The sequence below is a fragment of the Cordyceps militaris genome (assembly GCF_000225605.1).
Source record: "Cordyceps militaris CM01 unplaced genomic scaffold CCM_S00003, whole genome shotgun sequence".
NCBI classification, from domain to species: Eukaryota; Fungi; Ascomycota; class Sordariomycetes; order Hypocreales; family Cordycipitaceae; genus Cordyceps; species Cordyceps militaris.
In genome coordinates this window covers 2,429,145-2,453,025 of record NW_006271971.1, presented here as the reverse complement: position 1 = coordinate 2,453,025, position 23,881 = coordinate 2,429,145, and the positions used below count along the sequence as shown (strand labels likewise).

Below are 23,881 nucleotides of genomic sequence, written 5' to 3'. Positions count from 1 at the left end.
CCGTTTGTTGCCAGTGCCAGACGGTCCGTCACACCACCACACCACAAAAAAGACGCTCTCACACCCTCCTCCACTAGACAAGACAGCGCGATGCGAAGATGCGGCTTAATTGATGTTCTCGACAGCACTTGCTCCTCAACATCTCTTCTCTCGGCCTCACCTGGTGCTACCTCTGTCCTCGACCCTCTGCAAGCAGCTCATCGGACCAGTGGGTCTCAGCACAGGCTTCCCCGGATTTTGCACCCCAGATTCCCTGCCAAAGTCCACCAGCAAACACGCCAGACAGCGCTAGGCCTAAATTAGTGGCACTTTGGCTGCCCAGAGTGACGCTCAAGTACCTCCAAGTCACGCGATCCCAAGTTCCAGTTATGCTGCATCGCCTCGCTTTCTCCCAATCCCAAAATTACCAGGACCGCCGCGTACGTACATTGGTTGCAGTCAACAGCTGCTTACCCCGCCCGGTCTGACCAAGCTTGCCCTTGAGCAACCCAAGCTCCGCCGCCCGCTAGGTGCATTCCCTCGAACAAATATCAATCCCCTCCCTCCCCCTCCTCTCCTACTTTCTCCTCTTCTCTCCTTCTTCATCATCAGTTCGCAACACGCCTCATACTCACGTCCCACGCTCCCAATTCACTCCAAACTGGTCAGTTCTACCTACCGCTACAGCTCTCCTGTGCTGCTGTGCACCTGTGCTGTTCAACACGACAAGCTCACACGTCGCAGCTTAGCCGCCTCAGCAGCTTCACAACACAACTCTACCAACATGACGGAACCTCTCAGCAAAGTTGACTCGGCCGTTCAGGGCCTTTCGTCGTCGCCGCCCAAGGATAAAGGCCATAGAAGAGCCAGCTCTGCCGCGGCACCCGGTGTCTACAACGTCAACGACCTAGGTATGCCACACTACGCGCATCGCCACTACCCCGCTTTACCTCGCTCGCCCACACCAAGGTATTGGCGCTGACATGAACATCCATTCGCAGAAAAGGACGGTGTTGAACTCGAAATTGCCATTGAAACGCAAAAAACAGGCTGGTAAGTTCTTTTCACCTCGCCCTGCCTCTTCCGTCGCATGTGGTCATAACACCGTGGCGGGTCGGCCGAACCCCACCAAGTCCTATCATGCCGTGCATTAGGCTGTGGCGAGCTCCGTACACTCTATTGGCGGAGTATCGGGGTTCCATCGCTAACATTTTCTCCCCGTAGGAAAATCAACAAGAGCTCGTCGACGGTAGATGAACCTAGCATCCTCAAGCTCCACCTTACGAAGCCTCCCGTCAAGAAAATTGACCTACACTTCCCCCTTGGCCTGGAAGTCACCGCCCGCAACCTCAAGGGTGTCACCATCAAGGATGCTCTAGACGCCATCTACAAGTCTTACAAGAAGCGGGTACGTTTTCATGTCGCGCATGAGCAGTTACCCCAGGCAGCGGCCATTAGCTGACCGAGTATCAATAGGCCGACGACGAGCTCGACAAGCCCTATCTTGCCGGCTTTGAGTGGGATAAGGAGGAGTCATGGACGCGTTTGGTTGTCCACCTCCAGAAGGAACCCAGCGCCACGGGCGGCTTCGGCGGTGGTGGCAAGAAGAAGAAGAACAAGAAGGAGGAAGAGTAAACGCCCCTCCGCCAACCCTGTTATCTGTTCCAATAGTTCCTTCAACCTGTATTGTTTGGCCTCGCAAGGTTCCACGCGGGGCGGCGCCTGGGTTATTGCAATGAGATACCTAGGTATACTTTTGGCGCGCTTTGCTCATCAGCGACCGCATGCGGCGCGGATTATGTACTCTTCTCACGAATGACAATATTACTTGCTGTGTAGAGGCTACGTCTCTGCTCACTTTTATTTGCACACAATCTCACTATCCTTCGCTTTCAATGCCGGCTTATATCTACCTTGGGGACAGTTTCCTTAGCCTTGGTGTTTGCTGGTGAGTTGGTGTGAACTATTACAATGCAAGATTGTGAGAGAGATGGAACCCCGCACAGCTTGCCCTGCGACACCCCGCCTTAGGCTTGTTCAGGCACGGTAACTAGGGTCCTCACAGCAGGATTACTCAAATATTAGATGTAGTTTCACTAGAAATACATGATGTTGGCTTTAAGGAACTTATAAGAGGGACCCTTTGTTTATTCAGGTCCTCTATTCCTTCGGTGGCGATGTCATCAAATCCTGGGTGCTCTAGTTGGGTATAGTTGGCTTTTCGGATGACGGAACCTTAGATTGATAAACATATTGTGTGGATGGTATTCTTGCATCGTAGCGGATTTACTCAAAGTGATATAGACTATTGCCTGATGTTCCACATGTCGTATCAGATCTTCCGCGTTTCGATTGCCTTGCCAGACATTGCGATTCCGATTCCACATACAGCCCAAGTCCTACCCGGAAGCCGCCGCACTAACAGTTTCCCCACGACAGCGGCTACACGTTTTGTTAGTGTGACGTATCCATACGTGACAAGTGCTGGTGGTGCTGGTGGGCGGAACAGTGGCGCTGGATACAGCGCCCTTTCCGGCTCAGTCCCGCAGAGGCGCGGCTACCCTCGGAATCTTGTCCGCACCCCCCGCGGCGGAACCAAGGCGCGAAGCAGCCCGCTCCGGGAACAGCTTCAACCAGGCGCCGGGTGACGTTTTGTTTTTTGCGGGAGGGGGCGAGGCCGCCGCGAATAGCCATTGATCTTAAAGCTGTTTTGCGCTACATCTTCAAGCGACCTAAAACCTCCCTCTTCCTTCTCCTTCTTCCTTCATTCCCTATCCCACCACTTGCAATTGACCAATTTACTAGACTTGTGTCCAGAATCGCCAATTGTCACCATGCCCGTCACACAATTCGCCACCAAGGAAAAGTACCGCTACCAAAACGGCTTCGGATCCCACTTTGAGTAAGCCCTGCCCGCACCACCCCTCTGCAGGATTCTTCGTGTGACAACGAGCCGCATTGCGACGACTGTCGTGTTGCCCTGCTCAACAACACCACTCCGTGATGCTGACCTTTACCCCACCTCTAGGTCCGAAGCCGTGGAGGGCACGCTCCCCATCGGCCACAACAACCCCCAGAAGCCGCCGTACGGTCTCTACGCCGAGAAGCTGTCCGGCACGGCCTTTACGGCGCCTCGACACCTCAACAAGCAGACGTGGCTGTACCGCGTGCTGCCGTCGTGCGCGCACCCGCCGTACGCGCCGGCCGAGAAGACGGCTGCGGCCAACGGCGTCGACGGCGCGGCGCTCGACGAGGGCGCCAGCAAGCTGCACTACATCCCCAACCAGCTGCGCTGGGACCCCTTTGACCACAACGAGGCGCACGACCTCGACTTCGTGTCGGGCCTGCGCCTCGTGGCCGGCGCAGGCGACGCCACGCTCAAATCCGGCCTCGGCATGTACATCTTCACCGCCGGCAAGAGCATGGACGAGCACAGCGCGTTCTACTCGGCCGACGGCGACCTGCTCATCGTCGCGCAGGAGGGCGACCTCGACATCCGCACCGAGATGGGCTGGCTGCTCGTGCGGCAGATGGAGATTGCCGTCATCCCGCGCGGCGTCAAGTACCAGGTTCGCCTGCCCAACGGCGCCGCGCGCGGCTACGCGCTCGAGCTCTACGAGGGCCACTTCCAGCTGCCCGAGCTCGGCCCCATTGGCTCCAACGGCCTGGCCAACGCGCGCGACTTCCAGGCGCCCGTGGCCAGCTTCGACGACGACGCGGGCCCGACCGCCTCCGCGGGCGGCGGCAAGTACACGGTGACGGTCAAGTTCAACAACACGCTCTTTGCGACGACGCAGGCGCACACGCCGTTTGACGTTGTCGGCTGGCAGGGCAACTACTACCCGTACAAGTACGACCTCGGCCGGTTCAGCGCCATTGGCACCATTTCGTTTGACCACCCGGACCCGTCCATCTTCACGGTGCTGTCGGCGCCGACGGCGTCGCCCGGGACCGCCGTCGCTGACTTTGTCATCTTTCCCCCGCGCTGGCTCGTCGGCGAGGACACGTTCCGCCCGCCGTGGTACCACCGCAACACCATGGCCGAGTTCATGGGGCTCATCTGTGGGGGCTACGACGCCAAAAAGGGCGGCGCTGGCGGCTTCGTGCCCGGCGGCGCCAGCCTGCACAATGTCATGAGCGGCCACGGGCCCGACGCCGACAGCCACGAGGGCGCCCGCGAGGCTGACTTGAAGCCCGTCAAGGTCGGCACCGGCAGCTGCGCCTTCATGTTCGAGACGTGCCTCATGGTCGGCGTCACGGAATGGGGCCTGCGCACGTGCAAAAAGGTCCAGGAGGGCTACAGCGAGGAGAGCTGGGGCGGCGTCCTCACGCACTGGAAGCGTCCGGAGGACAAGCCGGTTCGCAGCCACCTGCTCGAGTAAAGGGAGGGAAGGTGGTGTGGGCAACATCAGAGGATTGCTCATCATCCGGTTTCGGAACATGGTCGCGCTGACTTGATTCTGTTTACTCTCTACGAAAATGAGGTTTCAATTGTACATAACTGAGCTCGCGCTGTACGACAAGATATGACTACTAGATTACGCTTTCAATGAAACTGCTTTGAAGAAGATGCAGGGCCGAACACCCCAATTTTCTCTATTGGTAAATCTCATGATCAGGTGAAATTGAGATCACGCCGTCCCTGTGACTAATAAACCACACCTCAAATGAAACTTTAGTAACAGAAAAAACAAACACCAGATACGTGGGATATTTTATGCACCATCTTGCAGCTATGGTAAGAAGATTGGGTGATGCTGTCAGGTAAGGCCTCCTTATAAGCCCCAGCCAGCACGTTGAAGCAGCATGGCAAAGACACCGGCCCTCGTGTATGAAACAGACTAACCATAAATGTTGGGTCATTTGCATGCGACTACCAAGTGTCGTGTGCCCTTGTATTCTCTGATATGATCCTACAAAGAATATCAGGTGTGTCAACGATGTACGTAAACGGTCCAAGGAAGGCTTGTCAGTGCAGAAATCCTTTGACTTGGCATCCAGCCGTGTCACTGTCCCATTACAATTACAATCACAAATAGCGAAGAATCCTCGCCATGTAAATTAGCGTGCCCTCGTTCAATCGTATGTTATCAGGGCGCGCCTCCTGACCTATGGATACAGGGCCAAGCCAACATGGCGGCCACTATTGCCGCCTCTGAGAGACAAAAGATCCCGAAATTTGGTAACCAGTGTTTTTCTATTGGCCATGGGAATGCCATGGCTGTCCGGCCGGAGGAATGGAACCAAAAGAGCCTTCCTGGAACAGCAAGGCACACGACTGGCCTGTTTCTCACGAACCACGACGACCAGCCACATGCCAAGCAGCCTCGTTTCCAGCTCACGGTTTCCCTCCTTCCCTATTGAGAATGGAGGGGGGGGGGGGGCTTTCAACGGTGAAGATAACAGCCAAAAAAGAATCCGCACAATTTCTGGAAGGATGATAAGCCCAGGCTAGATTGGTGGTCTGGAGAGCGATACAGTAAAGACGGCGGAGAGTTCTAGCCGCTGCGGTGAAACAATCCCAACGCCACCTGGCTGGGTAGAGCCGCTCCCTGCAGCAGTTCAAAATTGGTTGCTTAACTACTTTTTGTCTTCAACGACGTCACGAGCCAGGGAAAAGAAAAGTAGGGCATAGGAAACCGGAACCGCATGGTTCTTCAGCGTCAAGAGGCGCCGCCTACCGGTTGGGGGTGGCGGGCTGCCGTCGGTTCAAAAGGGCCAACTGAAACGGGGCAGGAAGCCAGAAACGCGGTGTTTTGGGGTGTTCTAGGCCGGTACGAGTCCCGAGACCAACATATTCTGCCATTTTGACAGGTTCATTTCTGGCCTGTCATTGGAAAGCAGAGCCTCGTCGCCGCCTCGCCTCACAAGCTGAGGAGGCTGTGAGAGGTACAGTACCGGTGAGCCTCGGGTGTATTGGTGAGACAGGCATGATGCAGAACAGAACAAGAAAGCTGCGGTGACATCAGCTGGCACGCCCTGCAGCAGCAAATTACTAGGAGTGCTTCATCCATCACCTGTCGGGGGGTCTTTCTTCATGTCGCCAAGGATGGAATGGAGAAAGGGTGGGCAAAAGATACCCGTGCTCAACGAGCTAGAGCGGGCTCTGCATCTGTTACGAGAAGGGGAAAATCTCGCAGCTTCTTCATTTCGCAACGCGGGGGTGGATATGATTACCCGAGTCTGACCTGCTGAGCTGAGCCAGAGGCGTGAGGCTGGTCTGCGGTTGACTGTAGAGAGAGACGGTTGCGGGCAGGGATTATGGCCCATTTCTGCGCTTATCCTTGACCAGGACAGGGGGCAGAAATACAAAAGTTCCTGTCCCTCGTCGGTCCAATGGTCAAGCCCGCCGACATCCGCCAAGATTCAATCGAACTAGGGGCGGAGGGGGGTCCGGGAAGAATTCCTTATACAACAGGACTCTGTCTCACTTGACAACTTTTGCCAAGGAGCAGGAAAAGCAAGTTTTTGTTTCTTTGGCCAGACGCATCTATGCAAGGACCCCTCTCAAATTTTGAATCCCGGTCCCCTATAACCTTTTACTGACTGACTGCCTGCTTTGGTGATTCGGCCAAGGATTGATTGGTTTGCTCCCACTGAGTGCTCGAATTAGTGGCCGAGCCCTAGTTACTTATTAGGTATGTACGTACCTATTTTCAGGGTTCGACAAAGTGCGCCAGCAGATGGCGCGCCACAGGCGCCCCTTTTCTAGCCCGAATTTCTGGTACGTGTCTGCCTAGGAGAGATGGGCTCAGCTCTTTTTCTCTGTCAATGGTAATTTTAGTGAAAAGGTTCGTGGCTGGGCTTGTTCAGCTGCTTCCTTTTGTCAACAACGGGCGCAGGCAGCCAAGACAATGCCCAGCCTGGTTCCCTCCTTCTAGACCGCTGACGTGAGTGGTGTGCGTTGCACTGGCCCTCGCTGGTGCATTTTCCTTTTTTTGGGGTGTTTTAATAATTAATGTTTTAATGTTCTCATCAGTTATGGCAAGCCAGAAAAGAAAAGGCCCCCTTTCCATGACGACTCTTCGCACAAGTTCCTACATCTGCGACAGCGACCACTCATGATGTGCCGGCGGGCCTCTAATTAGGTCCAAGATAAGGTTCATGCGCATCTACATAGCCTTTTTTTGCTGGACCCCATCGATCTTCGCTTTTCTCTCTTTTTTTCTCTTGGCGCGCAAGCCTCGAGCCAGTATCGTATGGCGGCGTCAAGGGCTTGTCAAAAGTGCCCAAGAGGCTGCAGATCTCCTAGGCTTGCTAGGCTTGGGAGCGATCCGGTGATGATGGCGCGGATGGCAATTATAACAATTGCCATACTCTGTACTTGCGCGCTTCCATCATGGCACATCTCCCGCATGGCAATGTAGTAAACACACTCATCAGTGAGTCAATGACAGGCAACGAGACTAGAGTCCGTAGTTGGTATGAACAGACGCAACCTTCAAACTAATACTGGTAGCCAATTCTTCAACCCTGCTATACTTGTTCGACTTGTCCCCGACGAATTATCAAATGCAACATGGTGCCACAAAGTACAAAGTACCCAGAAGATCCCTTGGCAGCCCAGGTTATCCATACGCCCCAAACTCTCTAGAGCCTGGGCAGTCTACACCCATTGGGGAAGCTCAACTTCGATATCTCTGCTGTACTCTGTACGCTCACGCATTCCCCCCTGTCGCACTGCAATACTGAATAATGGAATATTGTCGCCTCCTCTTCACCCATGCGACCCGCCATCTTGGCGCTGCTCTGTTCCTCATGACCGTTGGCGACCGAGCAAGCCCTGCCAATGTTAAAGTTTAGTATATGATGCTCTCCATTCCCGCCTCTTGACATCCCCCTCGTGTTCCCATCACTCGAGACCTGGGCTCGCCTTGTCTTCTTTTTTCCATTCTGGGAGCCAGGAGACAGAACAGCTACATCATGGCCCGATCTGTCAATGAGCCGCGCGAGATTACCTCGCAGGATGCGAACAATGGCGGTGTTCTTGGTGAGAAGCGCGACGTCATGACCGAGGTGGTGAGTATTTGTTGTTTTTTTTTTTTTAGCAAGCATCCTCGTGTGACTAACCTTGCATCTACGCGTCCAGCACTACGATGATGAGCTGGAACGCACCCAAACATTTGAAGGGTATGCTATTGGCTTGACTTGAATGCACAGCCCATGAGACTGACAACATGGCAACTAGCCACCTCAACGCCACGGAAGATGATATTCTCGAGGCCAAAGAGGTCGCAGCCTCCATGAGCCTCGAGACGGTCCAAAAGGTAGTCACCACATGGGCCCAAAATCATGTCGTTTCACCGACTGACATGATAATTAGATGATGAGAAACGTGATTCTCATCCACGATGGTGATCCCAACTTTCCCTTTGTGACTCTCCAGAAGATCAAGGAGTTCCTCGGTATGTTGCCCATCCCCCCCCCGGTCCCAACATACCAGCTGTTTACTCACCCGCCCCAAACAGCCAAGGAGGACATTGCCGACAACTCGGAAAAGCACGAGCGGCTGATCCAGGAGATGAAGCTCGAGGCGGCGCTCATCACCAACAACAGCCCGTACGCCGAGGTCCGGGCCGTCGTGGACAACCACGACGACGCCACGCTGCCCGTGTCCACGATCCGGGCCTGGACCATTGGCATCCTCTTCTCCGTCTTCCTCGCCTTTGTCAACCAGCTCTTCAGCATCCGCTACCCGTCGATCCGCTTCGACACCAACGTCGCGCAGCTGCTGGCCTACCCGCTCGGCAAGGCCTGGGAGCGCTGGATGCCGCGCGCCGACATTCGCCTGCCCTTTGGCCGCGGCCTGACGATCCCGCTCAACCCGGGCCGCTTTAATAAGAAGGAGCATATGCTCATCGCCATCATGGCCAACACCTCCCGCAGCGTGCCCTACACCGCCTACATCGTCTGGGTCCAGGTCCTGCCCCAGTACTTCAACCAGGCCTATGCGCGGTCCTTTGGCTACATGTTCTGCAACGCCTTTGCCACCAACTTTATCGGATACGGCCTGGCCGGCCTGACGCGCAAGTTCCTCGTCTACCCGTCGTACTGCGTCTGGCCGTCGTCGCTCGTCACCATCTCCCTCAACTCGGCGCTGCACAACGAGGAGAACCACAGCGTGCTCGGGCCGTTCAAGAAGATGTGGAACATTTCGCGGTACAACTTCTTCCTCGCCACCTTTGCCGCCATGTTTGTCTACTTTTGGTTCCCCAACTACATCTTCTCCGTGCTCTCGTACTTTAGCTGGATGACGTGGATCGCGCCCGACAACCTGCACCTCGAGATCTGGACGGGCATGAAGAATGGCCTGGGGCTCTTCAACCCCGTGCCGACGTTTGACTGGAACATCATCTGCTTCACCACGGACCCGCTCATGATCCCCTCCTTTGCCACCTTCAACGCCGTCGGCGGCATGTTCATCACCGGCTTCCTCATCGCCGCCGTCTGGTACACCAACACCTGGAACACGGGCTACCTGCCCATCGTCTCCAACCGCCTCTATGACCACCACGGCAAGCTGTACAATGTCTCGCGCACGCTCGACGCCCACGGCATGTACGACGAGGCCAAGTACAAGGCGTACTCGGCCGCGTACATGACGGCCGGAAACTCCCTCGTGTACGGCTTCTTCTTTGCCGTCTACGCCGCCATTGTCACGCACGTCATCCTCTACCACCGGTATGAGCTCGTCATGGGCTTCAAGAACCTGTGGCACGGCTTGAAGTGGACGAAGAAGAAGGGCAGTGCCGCCAGCACCGCCGCCACGGTGGACGGAGCTGCCGACGACACGATCCGTGCCAACGAGGGCCAGTACCAGGATGTTCACAACCGTCTCATGGCTGCCTACCCCGAAGTGTCCGAATGGTGGTACTTTGGCGTCCTCGTCATCTCCATCGTCTTTGGTATTGTCGGCATCTCCGTCTGGCCCACCTACACATCCGTTGGTGTCGTCTTCTATGGTATTCTGCTATGCCTCATCTTTGTCATCCCTGTTGGCATTGTGGCCGCCATGACCGGCATCGAGGTGACTCTCAACGTGCTCGCCGAGTTTATCGGCGGCATGATTGTCGAGGGCAACGCTCTCGCCATGAACTTCTTCAAGTCGTACGGCTATGTCACCTGTGCCCACGCAGTCTCCTTTGCCACCGATCTCAAGATTGCCCACTACGTCAAGATTCCTCCCCGCATTACCTTTGCCGGCCAGCTGGTCGCCACCCTCATTTCCACTCTTGTGTGCACCGGCGTCCTCAAGTTCCAAATCGAGCTTAAGAACGTCTGCCAGGAGAACGCGCCTATGCGCTTCCTCTGCCCCGGTCCCAACACCTTCTTTACCGCCTCTGTCCTCTGGGGCACCATTGGTCCCATCAAGGTCTTTGGCAAGGACGGCCAGTACCGCTGGCTCCTGCTGGGCTTCCCCATTGGCATTCTCCTCGTGCTGGCCTGCTGGGGCCTCAAGAGGGCCATGCCCAACAACCGCGCACTCCGCCAGATTCACATCGTAGCCGCTATCGCCGGCTCCCTGCACTGGACGCCGTACAGCTTCTCGTTTGCCTGGGGCGCCGTCCCCGTCGCCTGGTTCTCGTGGATCTACATCCGCAGCCGCTACCTCGCCTTCTGGTCCAAGTACAACTTTGTCCTCTCCGCCTCCCTGTCCGCCGCCATTGCCATCTCCGCCATTGTCATGATCTTCTCTGTGCAGTGGGCCGAAAAGGAGATTGAGTGGTGGGGCAATAGTCAGGCCTCTGTCGGATGCGAGAAGAAGGCCTGCACACTGCACCACCTCGCCCAGGGTGAGCGCTTCTACCCGTGGTGGGACAGCTCCAAGATTCCGGCTCCTTGAAGTGTGTCTTCTTCAGCGCGCCGCATACCCTTACTTGGCGTAGCTGTTGCCGTGATGAGCTTGACGTGTTGTGTTTGTGTGTTTGGAATGACTGAGCAACGAAGTGGATGGAAATGTAGCGTGATTTTGATACTTTGGGTGCAGTGTTTACTTGATCTTCCCCGCCTGTATATAATTAGCTGAAATACATAACTTGTTCATGAATCATTTCTTTGAGACGGGCATCACGGATTGCATCACGGATGGCATTCACTCAAGAAATCTCCTATAACATGTACAAAGTATATTCAAATTAGCCAATCAGGCTTTGCACTCGTCTTCCTCGACGCAAGACTTTACTCCTCCTTCTCCTTGGTCTCCTCTTCGTCGTCCTCCTCCATGGCCCAGTCTCGCCAGCCCTCGCCGCGGACCCAGCTGACGCCCTTGCGGAACGAGTTTTGCTGAATGGCCTTGGCGTCGCGCTCGTAGACGACGCCGGTAATCATGAGGGCGAGGACAAAGACCCAGAGGTCGCCGCCCTTCATGGCGCGCCACCAGCGGCGCTTAACGCCCACCTTCCAGAGCGAGTTGACGCTCGCGCGGGCGCTGTAGAGAAAGGCCATGCGGCCTTGCCGGCGCTCGATCCAGGCCCAGAGGCCGGCAGCGAAGCCGCCGAGGAAGAAGCGCTGCGTCGCAAGCAGGTGGCGCGGCAGGTAGGTCTGGAAGAAGCAGATCGAGGCCCAGGCGGTGGATAGGGAGCCGGTGACAAAGGCCGTCATGCGGGCGGAGCGCGCGAGGATGTGCTGCAGGCCGGCAATGGGGCTGTGATAGAAGCGGCGGAAGCCGGGGATCACGGTCATAGCCGAGTAGAAGAGCACGAAGAAGCGGGCGGCGGGCGGGAACGACTTCAGCCAAAATGTGAGGTAGGTGCGCGTGCACGACGGATCGCTCGGGTGGAGGGCCGCGCAGGAGAGCGATGTGATGAGAGGGTGCGCTTGCGAGGTCAGGGGCGACACGGCCGTGACTGTGGGAGGGAGGATGTTCTTCTTGTTGGGGAACATGGTGGGCGAGATGAAGGCCCTATTTACACCATATTAGCAAATTCACACCGCGCACAGTCGACAAGCAACGTACGGCCAGTTTAGTCGTGCCATCTCAGACAGGCTCGTAACCACATCGTCCTTGCTCGGCCACTTGAGGCTCGTCGGGTAGCCCTCGGGGCGGCCGTGCAGGTATACGGGCGAGTTGCCCCAGATGAACTTGCCGTAGCTCTCGGGGAAGCAGTCCTTGTCAAAGACGGCGGCGTGGAGCAGCTGACCAAAGGCAAGCGGCTGGAGCAGCCAGCTGCCGAACCACCAGGGCCGCTCGCGCTTGCGCCCTTGCTTGGTGCCCCAGATGAGGCCTTCGCCTTCGGCCAGGTCCCAGCCGTACTCGAGCGCCTTGAAAAGAAGCCAGAGGGCGACGCCGGCGCGCACGGGGGGCGAGGGGTAGATGCCGAGGGCCAGGCCGGCAAAGGAGGCGCCGACGGCGGGCGCGTATGGCGACGTGAGCGCGGCAGCGGTGCGCGGGTTGCGCCGGCGAAACGGTTCGACGGCGGGCTCCAAGAGGTGAGCACGGAGGCGCGTGAGGAAGCGAAAGAGCAACCGGTAGAGAAAGAGGATGCTCGATAGCGAGAGAGAGAGCCGCAGGGCGGGCGACTTGTAAAATGGCTGTTTTTGCGTAGGCGCGCTGCTTATCGTTCAACGTGGTTAGCTTCCCTCCCCTCGGGCAGACCAACTCGGCTCCAGACGAAGCGGCGCACTCACCCGTCTTTGGATATCTTGTTGGTGACAAACTCGTATCCCTTCATGCCGAGCCAGGACGCCGCAAAGACGCGCAGGGCATGTCGCACGGCCTTGGCATTGTAGTCGCTCGCAGCGCTGGCGGGCGTCGGCGCCAGGCTCTTCTCAACGGCAGCGGGCGTTGGCGCTTTGCGGCGCAACGTCTTGGATCGCGCGATGATGTATTTGTGCAGCGCGGCGTACTCGCGCGGTGAGACAGTATAGCGCAGGGCATTGCGCATCACGGGGTCAACGGTCGCTGCGGCAGATGAGACTCGACGCGGGCGGCCCGCTCCATCCGGCAGCGAAGACATGATTGCTGCGGTTTTGTCTTTTTCCTTGTTCAAATTCGTGCAGTCATCGGCGAACAGGGGTGAGAGTAGCAGAATTCGATTTTCCTCTCGTCGTGGGGTGTGCGTGCGAGCGTGATGGCTGAATGTAATGCTGATGCGAACTACATAGGCCGTTTATCCCGAGGCACGGGAACGGGGGTGGTGGATGGCGCCTGCAGCACACGAGCTGTTCCTCTAAAAGGCTCTTTCGGGTCGGCCAATGGTCTTTCCGTCTAGCACAAGAAAGAAACAAGGAAAAGAAACGGACGCGTAATGACGCCAGGGCTGTTTCGCGATGGGGGAGGATTAGAGCTGGCGATATCGTCGCGCTGATGTCGAGGGGAAAAACAGAGGGAGGGCCCCCCAAGGCGGGATTGGAATGTTGAATCACAAGCGAAGCCTCGGCTTCAGGAGCAGTGGCAGTGGCAGTGGCAGTGGCAGTGGCAGTGGCAGTGGCGCTATTCCACGTCTGGCATGACACGTCCGGGGGTGGGGGTGGGTGGGTGGACAGTAGATACCCGCTCGTCGGTAGCCACGTTGTGACGGAACCATGTATCTATTGTCTTGAGACAATTCATCCAGCTTATCCACGCCATTACAGACGCCCTCCGAGCCAATGGGAGGCACCAGTCAAAATGGCAACAAGTTCCGCGTCAATGTTTACTGGCAAATCAATTCATACATACACTTATCCTAGGGCCATCTGGCATGCCAACCTTTGCCGACCCTAAGTAACTAGTTCATCGCCGTAGTTAAATGCAAGCCAGCGTTCATCTCCAAGTTGATATCCTTCCTTGCCTAATTGCTCCATTTCGCATAAAAAAAAGACAAAATCACACAAAAAGACTAGAATAAAAAGAATGGTTTCTCAGCAGAACCAATGCGGGCTCTCATCATGATAAAATCCCCCCAATACTACCCTGCCCTTTACCCAGCTACCATCCCCAGGCGCCATGCTCACAGCAGACGGCCTCTTTCAGCTCTTGTACGTTTCCGCAACCTGGCCAAGAGTCAAAGACATTAGCCAGCCAAGTCTCGTCACAGACCACGCTGCAAAAGCCGTCGTTTTCTATCCCCCGCCATCACTTATAAGTAAGCAACCAACTCGATCATCACTCCATGATGCTGATCAGCGCGGGTAGCCAGATAACAACGCCTTGCCTTCTCTCTTACTGTCAAACTCTTGTCCATAAATTGACAAAGCCAATCGCAAATGCAATAATCAAATCAAACCCAATTGCTACCAAAATCATGCTGAACTTTTGTCCTTTCTTCCTTTCCCAGGAAACCAGGCGCAAATGCAATTCCCGTGGTACTGTTTTGTTTTCTTTTGCAGCACGTATCCATCATCATGCTCCTATATCCATCCATCCATACTTGATAGTCTTTCCAATGCACATCAAGGATAGTCAGCAACAGGCCCGCCTTGCGGTGCTGACAGGGGAGCCCACTTCCGTCCCAGAGAAGGACCATCTGGGTTGCCGTAGGGCAGCATCTCCTCGTGCCAGCCCAGCGCGCCCCATTGCGGCATATGACGAGGCTCGGGTGCTCTCAGGCTGGCACGCAGCTCCTCGGCGTCCAAAACACGGCCGTCAGCGACGGCGTCTACTGCTCTGACGCGGCGGGCCTCGCGCTCGTCCACTGCAGCCTTTACAATGCGGTATCGCGACTCGGCGTTGGCCCAACCATTAACATTTCCCGACCCGGCGGATTCCAGAATCATCTTGAGCTGCGTAAACGGAATGTTGAGCAAAATCCGAGACAACACGGCATGCGAGACTGGTTGCGCAGGGCGGGACGCTTTCGGTGTTTCCGTCGCCGAGGTAGGGTTGCTTTCACTAACAGTCAAATCGCCAAACTGGATGTTGCTGAGCTTCTGCGAGCGTCGTCCCTTGCCAAGCTGCACCACCGGCTTGTCCTCCGTGCTTTGCTGCGCTGACGGTCGGCTAGGGGGTGGGGCATGCATAGGTAGTCTCGCGTATTGCACGGGAGCAATCACTTCGGTATGCAGCTCAAAGGTGGGTGGGAAGTTGTGCACGATGAAAGTGACGACAGCATCGAGGATAATCTTAGAGCCTTCTCCATATCGGTAAGTATCGTGTGTTCCCTGGTCGCGGTGACCATCCAGTGCAAACTCCAAAACTCGCTCAATCGTCTGCCAGTCGATAAGTTGGGTGGCTACCTCACATCCACGCTTAGTGACAGGTACCCAGCCAATGAGATGACCAGCTGCGGCATACGAGAGCGCAAAGTCCAGCTGCTCGACATTCGAGCCGGCATCCGTCAGTTCCCCAGAGTCGGGATGGTGGTTGCGAGAGCCGGGATACGGCAAGAGCGGCAAACCATAAAGGCGCTGAGCCGCCATGTAGAATGAGTCCGAACGAATCCACTTGCTGTTGGTCTCAATAAACACGGTTTGCTGAGAGCGATCGGGTGGGCTTGGCGAAACAATCTGCCGACGCAAAAGAGAAGCCAGTTCAGCTGATCGGTTAAGGATAAATCTATGGCCAGCGATACGGACTGGTGGTGCCCGATCATCTAGGTAGCGGAGTTCAAGGGAACAGTCAGACAGCTCTGGGTTTCCAAACTGCTGCTGAGTGTATGCGGCCAGGTGGTCGGCATCATCGCTCGGGGGAATCATCTGAGGCGGCATGTTCGGATTGGGCATCATGCGATGAAAGTCGGGCGGGGCAAACATGCGACCAGCATTTCCTTGCATCTGCTGTTCTTCCACGACAGGGCCGCCATTGCGCATAGGTACTCGACCACCGCCGTACTGCTGGTTGAATTCTTCCAGGGAAGAATGAGAGTCGTGGAAGCTGTGTGGTGCTGAGGGATTGTAATTGTTGCGGTAAGGCGGGTACGACTCTGGAGGAGCATATGCCATAGAAGGTCTTCCATAATTGTCAAATGTCGTCACCGGCATCATGTCTTGGCCGTACGCCATCATTGGCGGGAAGCCGTTACCACCTGGGCCGACGAACGGCTGGCGGCCACCTGGAAAGGACATGCCCGGAGGGGGGGCAATACCGCCAGAGTGAGGAGGTGCCGGGCTAGAGCTCTGAGATTCGTGGAAACCGCCAAAATGCAAGCTGCTGTTGCTCGGATGGGCTTGGTGGTGCATATGGGCGTGGCCGTTGGGGCCAGGCGGTCGAGGGCCCCTGGGTCCGTCCTCGTGGGCATGCATGGCAGGCATCCTATTGCCAGGTTGGAAAGGCGGAGGCATGTGGTATCTAGTGGGCGAGACGGCCGGAGGGGGTCGAGACTTGAGAGCTTTGTTGTTCGCCGCGTTGGCTGCTGCCAGACCCGAGTTAGCATCAAACGAGCTGTGGGCAGAAGCTGCACGGCAACGCCACTCACCAGGCTTATGGTTTCGTTGATCAGCGAGGCCTACTGACGCATCCGCGTTACCGTTTGCGCTGGCTTCTGCGTTGCTAACTGGTATCGCGGTCGCGGCAGCTTCGGTCGAGCCTCGGCTGGATGATTCGGTGTTGGGCGACTGTGGCTGCTTGTTGGGGATTGGCACTTGTTTGGTCGGGGCCCGCGAAGGGATCGCGAGCTCTGGAGCTGGTGTTAGCAGAGCAGGTTGCGAAACATGAAGGAGAGCATTCAAGAGCTGCAGTGAAGTGCGTTTGGCAGAAGATCAAGTGCAGTGGATGGCTTACCGGCTCCATTGGCGACCAACGCTGGCTCCGCACCAGTAACTTTGGAGCTGTCGTCCTTGCGAGACTTGTTGATGTCGTTGAGCTTGTGCTGCTTTCCCTGGTCGGATGCGTCCTGAGTTTTAACCTCCGCCTTGTTCGCGTGAGAAGCAGCAGCAGGGGCGGCCGACGCCGCTTGTCGCTTGACGTAGGGCAACGGCAGGGCGGGCGCGACGAGCTTCTTCTGCGCAGGCTTGCTGGTCGTCGTAACTGGCGCGGCAGGAGCAGAACCAGCACCAGCGGCAGCACCAGCGGGCTTGCGCGGCTTGGACGAGCCGTTGGCGGGCGCCATGGTGAGCAGAAGGGCGAGCGGGCTTGCGGAGAAGCGGCCCTGTGATGGGAACGGGGGCGCAGATGCTGCGGTGCAAGAGACGAAGGAGGATGTAGAGACAGGCGGGCGAGATTTGGGATTTGAAATCTGCGGCGGGCGACGGCGGCGGTTGGTTTAGCAGTGGGCCAGTGAGAGTGCGCCGTTTGACGGAACACCCACTGTAACAGAGGCTAGATTTAGTGGGCGTGTGCTACAAAAGCAGTGGTTGTAGCGGTTTTGCTTGGAGCAGTATCGCTACAGAGGCTCATAGTAGCAGTCTACAGGTTCCACCTCCGTCTTCGCGCCTTGTGCTACGTACTAGGTACGTAGGTGGGTAAGAAATTCAACATGAAGTGATTCTGAACAATCATCAACAAGGCTATCGGACGTAAGTGAGTTGCTCCGAGTTTGCTGTTAGTATCCTCGTACATAGGGCCTTTTCAATGTCCCTACCACTCCTCGGAGCCGCTGTTTGGCCTCTGTGGACCCGCCTGCAAATCGGACGGGCCTGGGCCACTTTTGATTTCTATCCCATTCGATGGGGCACCAAGTAATAATAGCTCACCCTTGTCACTGCTTTTCAAGGTCAACAACTCCTCAGCTTGGGCAGCCACAAATTCCTAGTACAATCCGTTCGCTCCTAACTAAGAAGCTCCCTTCTTCCCGCTTGTGACTATTCCACGATTACAGAGTTCAAAGCAAAACGCCCGAGCTTGGCCTGTGCATTTAGGTACCTGGTATTAATTCGCAGGTACCTACATAGGTACCTAGCCGCTGGTGGCTGGCCAAGGCAACCTGCTGCAACGCGCAGGGACTCGAACCTTCGTGGCGGTCACTTCCCTGCGCCCGCCAGGCTCCCAGAGTTGTCTTGTGTACTCCGGAACTGATATTGATTTGATGCTCAGTGCTGCGTAATTGCCTACGTTGCTAGGCAGCTTCTACAAGCTTGTCGCAATAGTCCTATGTACATCTAACATACACAGCTTACTGTCATGCCAAGCAGGCTCCTGCAATTACCTCTCTGGCGCTTGTATAAACCCCTTGTGTAGATCACTGCCCTACCAAGTCGTCGCCAGCTTCCGAGCCCTCACGACTAAAACAGTCCTCCGTCGCCGCCCAACAATCTCGCAATGAGAACGTATACGAATATGGCGGCGCCGGCGACGACCAGTTTATTACGGTATATCCAGCCACGGCCGGCATCCCTTTGTTGCACCACGGCGTCCACCACGGCTTGCGCCTGGTGACCGCTCGACCCAGCGATTCCTAGCTGCGGGCCACACGAAGCGCCAGTATCTCCGCCAGCGCGGTTTCCCGTCAGGGTATCGACCTTGTGGCTCTTCATCCACTCCCAATTTTCGGCGTCGAGCTGCGGCCATTCCGCCCGAAACTTGAGGCCCGCGTCACCCGCTTTGACGTTGCCTTTGTTGGCCGGGTTCTTGGCGTGCGAACCGCCGCCCGTTGAATTCCACCACCGCGATCGGGACGCATGGATCTTCTTCTCGGTGGCCGTGGTCGACACCGACCCGGTCGTCATCTCGTCGCTCGTCATGAAGGAGAGGAGCCCGATGAGGATCGTCGACACCTCCCACGCCGGGTTGAATGACTTGGGGTGGAAATCTGATATCGACAGGCACAGTCGCGTCGAAGGCTGGAATCGGCCAGACGGCGTGTGCATTCGAATCGCCGGCGGAGCGAAGGGATAGTTGGGCGGGAATATTAGAGTGCCCCAGTACTGGCCGCCGTGGTATGGAGTCTCCTCTGGCCCTGTAATAACATAATGCCACCTAAAATCGACACTCTGTCAGATTCTGCAGAAGATGCAGGGTAGAGTCATACGTACTCGAGAATGTTGGATTCAGATGGGTGTGCGGTAATGTATGGAGGCGGATTTTCGGATATCGTCTTGTACTCGCGAGACAACTACAGCGATATGTTAGCACGGTACCGTGAGAATTCAGCACAACTCCAGACATACACGCTTAGAAGCCGCCTTGCTCGCCATCGCTGCTTCGAGGGGATGAAATGCGCCGAGGAAAAGGAAAGTCGCGTGACGGAGGAGGCGGGCTACTTATATTCGAAAGTCTCGCGGAAAAGAGTGGCTGCGCAACGAGGTAGAATATCAATACGAACAAAATATAGATACAGTGTGTTCTTCGGCGCACCTGCTGCGATGTAGAGCGAAGAAGAGGTTGGAGGAGTTGAACAGACAGATAGCCAAGGCGCGGAGCCGGAGCAAGCGTCAGCGTGGCAAATGGGTTGTGGCTGGTGCCTCCAAGTCAGCCACACTGACGCGGACAACGCCACACTATGCATCCAGGAAGCTTGAGCTACACCACATGTCCCGTCCCTCGTGGAAGCAGTAGGGAATTACTCGTCAAATGCGCCAAGTCCATCTTCCACCAGGTACCAATTACAAACATGGCGAGCAGAAATACACCTTTCGGCTCCGTACGTCCCCCCTCAAATATTCACTCACCAAGACCCGGAGCTAATGGCCCATACACAGCCCGCCGGCGGCTTCGATAAACTGCACGAAGACGGCATGGATGTATTGCGAGATGCAAAGGCCCGACCGGAGTCCCGCGATGCCGACCACGAGGCCAGAGAGCGCCGAGTTGCTCAGCTGGTAAGATAGTCTGATTAGTTCCGACGAGCGATGCGCGAATTGACTCTTTCTTGAGATGCTCGACCAAACGGCCATGCCCATGACTGTCAACGAAGTCAATATTCTCGGTGGTAACAATATTCGACGTCCCTTTCTCAACCCATTTATTCAACCACTACTGGCCGACCAACCCGACTCGCCTTCTACAGTGGGAGAAGTGCTAGCAAAGCTGCAGGAGGTCAGTGGCAAGCTGAGCGCACTACGTGAGTGGCATCGGAAGGTGGCCCGTTCAACAAGACTTGCATGCTAAATGATGAACAGAAATACTTCGAGAGCCCCCACAGGTTTTCCTCCAGCAATCCGATCCGACAGATGCCTCGTCAAGCCCGACCGATGTCAACATCTCCCTGTCCCTCAAGGAACTACCCCGCTTCAAGCTGCAGACCGGAACTGACGTAGGCAACGGCGAGGGTTCTGCTTATGGATCTCTGCTGTGGCGCAATATTTTCGGAGGCGCTGAGATGTTGACCCTCAACGCGCGATCTGGGACAAGAACGCGCTCCGCCTACAGCGCCAACCTTGGCGCACCTGTGCTCAGCAACCCGGATATGCGTGTCTCGCTCGAAGCTCTCGCCTCCGCTTCGGAGAAGCCATGGGCATCGCACGAGGAGGTCCTCAAAGGCGGCTCGCTTCAGTTCTCGTGGCTCACCGAGCAAAGGGACAGCCACACGCTGGAATACTCGGGTCTCTGGCGGCAGCTGACGGGCCTGGGGCAGGGCGCGAGTGCCACGGTCCGCCAGGACGCCGGCGACTCCATCAAGAGTGCCATCAAGCATACCTTTTTCAGAGAGCGCCGTGATAATCCACAGTTACCCCAAAGCGGCTACATGGTTAGATCAAAGTTTGAGCTTGCAGGTCTGGGACCTCTTGGTGGTGACGTTGCTTTTTCCAAGAGCGAGCTCGAGCTCGGCGGCGCAATCCCCATTCCGATTCCTGGGTCATCACAAAAGTCCGGCATCTCCATCGGCGGAGGCTTCCGCATGGGCATGCTGTGGCCTCTGCCCTTGGGATTGGACTTGAACGGTAAAGCTCAGCCGAGCCGCATCAACGACCGCTTCCAGCTGGGAGGCCCCGCCGACGTGCGAGGATTCCAGCTCGGCGGCCTGGGACCCCACGATGGCAAGGATTCCGTCGGTGGTGACTTGTTCGCTGCTGGCGGTGTCAACATGCTCTTGCCACTACCCTACAAGGGCCCAGAATCCGGCCTGCGCTTCCAAGTGTTTGCCAACGGCGGCCGACTGGTTGCCTTGAAGAATGCGAGAGAGTCCAAGAGCGGTGAGAGCAGCAGCGCTGCGCCGTCTGGCTTGAGCCCTTCGGCCGTCCGAGATGGTATGCTGAACGCTGTCGGCGACTTGCTTAATGGGACACCGAGCGCCGCCGCTGGTGTCGGTCTCGTCTATGCACACCCCGTTGCTCGATTTGAGCTCAACTTCAGCTTACCTCTGGTGTTGCGCAGAGGTGAGGTTGGTACAAAGGGTCTGCAGCTGGGAGTCGGCATCAACCTAATGTAGGGGCGCAAAGGCTGAGTTACGAGAGAGCGAGGGTCGTTTTCAGAGGAACCGGCAAGAAATAACAGCCAAGAGCAGCTCCCACCCATGTATGTATTATAGATTTATTACCACCATATCTCAACAACGTTTCTTTAGTTGTCCACGCGAAGAAGTTCATTTTGATGACAATGTCTCGAGCATCTGCATGTCGATACTGTACCGCCGGTGAAAGAGCAAGTTTTCAACAGCAGGTGCTACGAGTAGGCTTTCGCCGAATAGGGTTGGGTTTCCTGACATGCATAGTAAGGCCATCTTCCTCTTTCCATCAGTTAAGCGTTCGGTAGGACCTTTCCGACCCGCGGGCTTTGGTGTTAGCTTGCCTACTTGTGTGGTTTGTTGGCTATCTACGTGAATAACAGAATTGGCAAGGATGAGGTCTTGCATCGCAGAATGTGCTCAGGCTGTGGACTCTCATTTTGCCCTTGTTACCTCTTTGACCCATCAGCATTAGCATCGTTGCATGCCCAGACCGACCTCTGGCGACGCCGGCAGAAGTTACACAAGCCGCACCACAGCCCTGTTCCCAAGGGATCCATTCCCGAAGAATGGCGAATGAGATACGGCTGACGGACCTACGTGCAGCTACTGCGAGTAGCTGGTTGCAGAGATGGTCGTTTCAACCAACAGCATACCCTACAACCACGTACCGGTGTGACGATATTGGTAAGCATTTAGAGCACAAAGGTGCGAGGCTAGTCTATGATGGAGAGCATTCCGACCAGAAAACCTGGTTCATGGTGTAGAAGATGAAGCTTTCGGTAGGTCCTGATGGTCGACGGGGAAGTGACTATCGAGGCAAATGTGCAGATAATGCCCAGATGGGCAACCGCAACGCAGTATCAAAGGCGTGCAGCGCGTAGAGATAGACAGATGATTTATTTTATACCTTTTTTACTATTATAAGTACGATAGACAGATGATTCATTTTATACCTTTTTTACTATTATAAGTACGATAGACAGATGATTTATTTTAGAACGCAACTAGACGAAGGATCAATAGAAAACGCACAGCAAGATTCACCTTGGGGTCCTTCTACAAGTCTTCAACATCAGAGCATGAATGTACGCGGTCGATGGATTCCAGCTTGGCCCCCGACAAGCCCTCTCATCCAATAATAGAGCTAGTTCTCTATGTTCTACCGCTACTTTCTCAAACCCCGAGTCTCGGCGCTCTCAGCGTCGCCGCGGCCCCGTGCTTTCTTCCAGTTGGTCAAAATGCAAGTTTACAAGGGTCAATGAAAACCATACACCTGCCAGCAAGACTAGCGGAGCTTATGGGCATGAGTTTCGCTATTTCTCTCAAACAATTTGGTTTTCTGTCTTTCGCAAAACATGCCAAGCCTGTCAAAACGCAGCCTGCCGTCCCATGTTTATATAGTCAAACTCAATATACGCAATGCGAGTTCCCCAGTTGAAACATGTACAATGCGATGATATTTGTTGTCGGTCATAATTGTGACATACTCTTACTCTCCTTGCGGCAGGATTTGTAATGAATACTGCGGCGCTCTCGATGTTGCATCGAATTGTAGAGGCAGAGTATCATCGACGACACTGAAACTCCATGCATCATGCTTGGGAGGGCGTTCGCAGTGCACTGGCACAAAAGGTTATCTTTGAGGATATAAACTTTGAAGATTTTGGTCAACTAGTCCGAGTTTCTATTTTAGACATATGTACATGTATAGGCGCATGAGTCGGTAGCCCCGTGGACACGCGCGCACGAAGCACAACGAATAGGTGTAAGCCCGAGTTGATAACTGGAATTTGAAATTAATAAGTGGCGTCAACTCCTCGTCCACGACTGCTTATGAGCTTAATAACAATGCCATTTCAAGTCATTTCAAGTCATTTCCGGAAAAACAGCAAATACAACTACTTCTATAACCACATAGAGACGCACCAAGAAACAAATAGCAGGGAAATTATCATTGCATACCTTCGTAGGGTAGCTAGGACGAGTGAGTTGCTAGCGCATTTTTAGTTGTTTATTGCAATGCCTTGAACGACGACATCAGATCAGTCTTACGCGCTCATATCACCCCTCGGGCCCTTTTTTTTGAAAGCGATGTATCGACTCGGACGTTGGGATGCCCCAGGTTGCTGGCTCCAACGAACAATTGTAATCTCTTCTGTCCACAACGACAAAGTCGCACCGTTCCGGGCTGAAACCGGCTAGGAGGGCAACTGCGGTCCAGACACCGGCACCAAACCGGGGATGGAAAATATCCCTGGAAAGACCTGGTCCAACCCTGTAATCAATGCCTGGTCGCTGGTGACAGAACTACCGATTTTCTTGGCCTCCGTCCGAGCTTGACTAGACTAGCCAAAGCTGAGGAAAGACTGTTGAAGAATAACTACAGCCCTGTGATGCTCTTAACCACGCGCACGCTCAAGCCCGCAGATTAGTCAGTTCTCATATCCTAGAGCGACCAGAAGGAGTTACTGTTCTGCGACTTTGCGAGTCAGCCAAAGAATCGGTCAACATTGATGAGTTCCGTACATGACCTCGTGGCATAGTCCATTGTTTTTGCCAACTTCTCACGTGGCTTGCCAAGGGGTACGGAATGCAGGCAACGAACTGCAGGATGACGCGACCCCATCATATGACTAGTAATTACAGAGAACATCCGCAGCCAACAAAGAAAACTTTCATCGTAACTCGTCAATGACGAGGCATGGCTAGGACCGCAAACG

At 55.4% G+C, this 23,881-nt stretch overlaps 9 protein-coding genes across 9 annotated transcripts; 6 read left to right on the top strand and 3 right to left on the bottom strand.

The window, feature by feature from the left end:
* Positions 1-368: 368 nt before the first annotated feature.
* On the top strand, positions 369-1,614 carry CCM_04398 (uncharacterized protein; the record flags this gene model as incomplete). Its single annotated transcript, XM_006669546.1, has 6 exons — positions 369-419; positions 510-643; positions 724-890; positions 981-1,032; positions 1,204-1,387; positions 1,456-1,614. 6 exons carry the CDS (start codon positions 369-371, stop codon positions 1,612-1,614), a joined length of 747 nt encoding a protein of 248 aa, XP_006669609.1.
* Positions 1,615-2,813: 1,199 nt separating this feature from the next.
* CCM_04397 (homogentisate 1,2-dioxygenase) lies at positions 2,814-4,361 on the top strand (the record flags this gene model as incomplete). Its single annotated transcript, XM_006669545.1, has 2 exons — positions 2,814-2,881; positions 3,008-4,361. 2 exons carry the CDS (start codon positions 2,814-2,816, stop codon positions 4,359-4,361), a joined length of 1,422 nt encoding a protein of 473 aa, XP_006669608.1.
* Positions 4,362-6,016: 1,655 nt separating this feature from the next.
* On the top strand, positions 6,017-6,873 carry CCM_04396 (uncharacterized protein; the record flags this gene model as incomplete). Its single annotated transcript, XM_006669544.1, has 3 exons — positions 6,017-6,160; positions 6,277-6,370; positions 6,842-6,873. 3 exons carry the CDS (start codon positions 6,017-6,019, stop codon positions 6,871-6,873), a joined length of 270 nt encoding a protein of 89 aa, XP_006669607.1.
* A 1,029-nt stretch (positions 6,874-7,902) lies between these two features.
* Positions 7,903-10,822, top strand: CCM_04395 (Oligopeptide transporter OPT superfamily; the record flags this gene model as incomplete). Its single annotated transcript, XM_006669543.1, has 4 exons — positions 7,903-7,998; positions 8,069-8,109; positions 8,168-8,246; positions 8,303-10,822. The coding sequence occupies 4 exons, from the start codon at positions 7,903-7,905 to the stop codon at positions 10,820-10,822; spliced, it is 2,736 nt and encodes a 911-aa protein (XP_006669606.1).
* A 335-nt stretch (positions 10,823-11,157) lies between these two features.
* CCM_04394 (uncharacterized protein) lies at positions 11,158-12,935 on the bottom strand (the record flags this gene model as incomplete). The annotated part of the gene is made up of 3 exons (XM_006669542.1): positions 11,158-11,881; positions 11,936-12,529; positions 12,607-12,935. 3 exons carry the CDS (start codon positions 12,933-12,935, stop codon positions 11,158-11,160), a joined length of 1,647 nt encoding a protein of 548 aa, XP_006669605.1.
* A 1,417-nt stretch (positions 12,936-14,352) lies between these two features.
* On the bottom strand, positions 14,353-16,946 carry CCM_04393 (uncharacterized protein; the record flags this gene model as incomplete). The annotated part of the gene is made up of 2 exons (XM_006669541.1): positions 14,353-16,514; positions 16,619-16,946. The coding sequence occupies 2 exons, from the start codon at positions 16,944-16,946 to the stop codon at positions 14,353-14,355; spliced, it is 2,490 nt and encodes an 829-aa protein (XP_006669604.1).
* A 1,111-nt stretch (positions 16,947-18,057) lies between these two features.
* Positions 18,058-18,969, bottom strand: CCM_04392 (ubiquitin-conjugating enzyme; the record flags this gene model as incomplete). Its single annotated transcript, XM_006669540.1, has 3 exons — positions 18,058-18,765; positions 18,804-18,887; positions 18,943-18,969. The coding sequence occupies 3 exons, from the start codon at positions 18,967-18,969 to the stop codon at positions 18,058-18,060; spliced, it is 819 nt and encodes a 272-aa protein (XP_006669603.1).
* A 416-nt stretch (positions 18,970-19,385) lies between these two features.
* On the top strand, positions 19,386-21,143 carry CCM_04391 (outer membrane protein; the record flags this gene model as incomplete). The annotated part of the gene is made up of 4 exons (XM_006669539.1): positions 19,386-19,415; positions 19,474-19,593; positions 19,649-19,835; positions 19,894-21,143. The coding sequence occupies 4 exons, from the start codon at positions 19,386-19,388 to the stop codon at positions 21,141-21,143; spliced, it is 1,587 nt and encodes a 528-aa protein (XP_006669602.1).
* Positions 21,144-22,748: 1,605 nt separating this feature from the next.
* On the top strand, positions 22,749-23,501 carry CCM_04390 (uncharacterized protein; the record flags this gene model as incomplete). The annotated part of the gene is made up of 2 exons (XM_006669538.1): positions 22,749-22,835; positions 23,364-23,501. 2 exons carry the CDS (start codon positions 22,749-22,751, stop codon positions 23,499-23,501), a joined length of 225 nt encoding a protein of 74 aa, XP_006669601.1.
* Between the last annotated feature and the right edge of the window lie 380 nt (positions 23,502-23,881).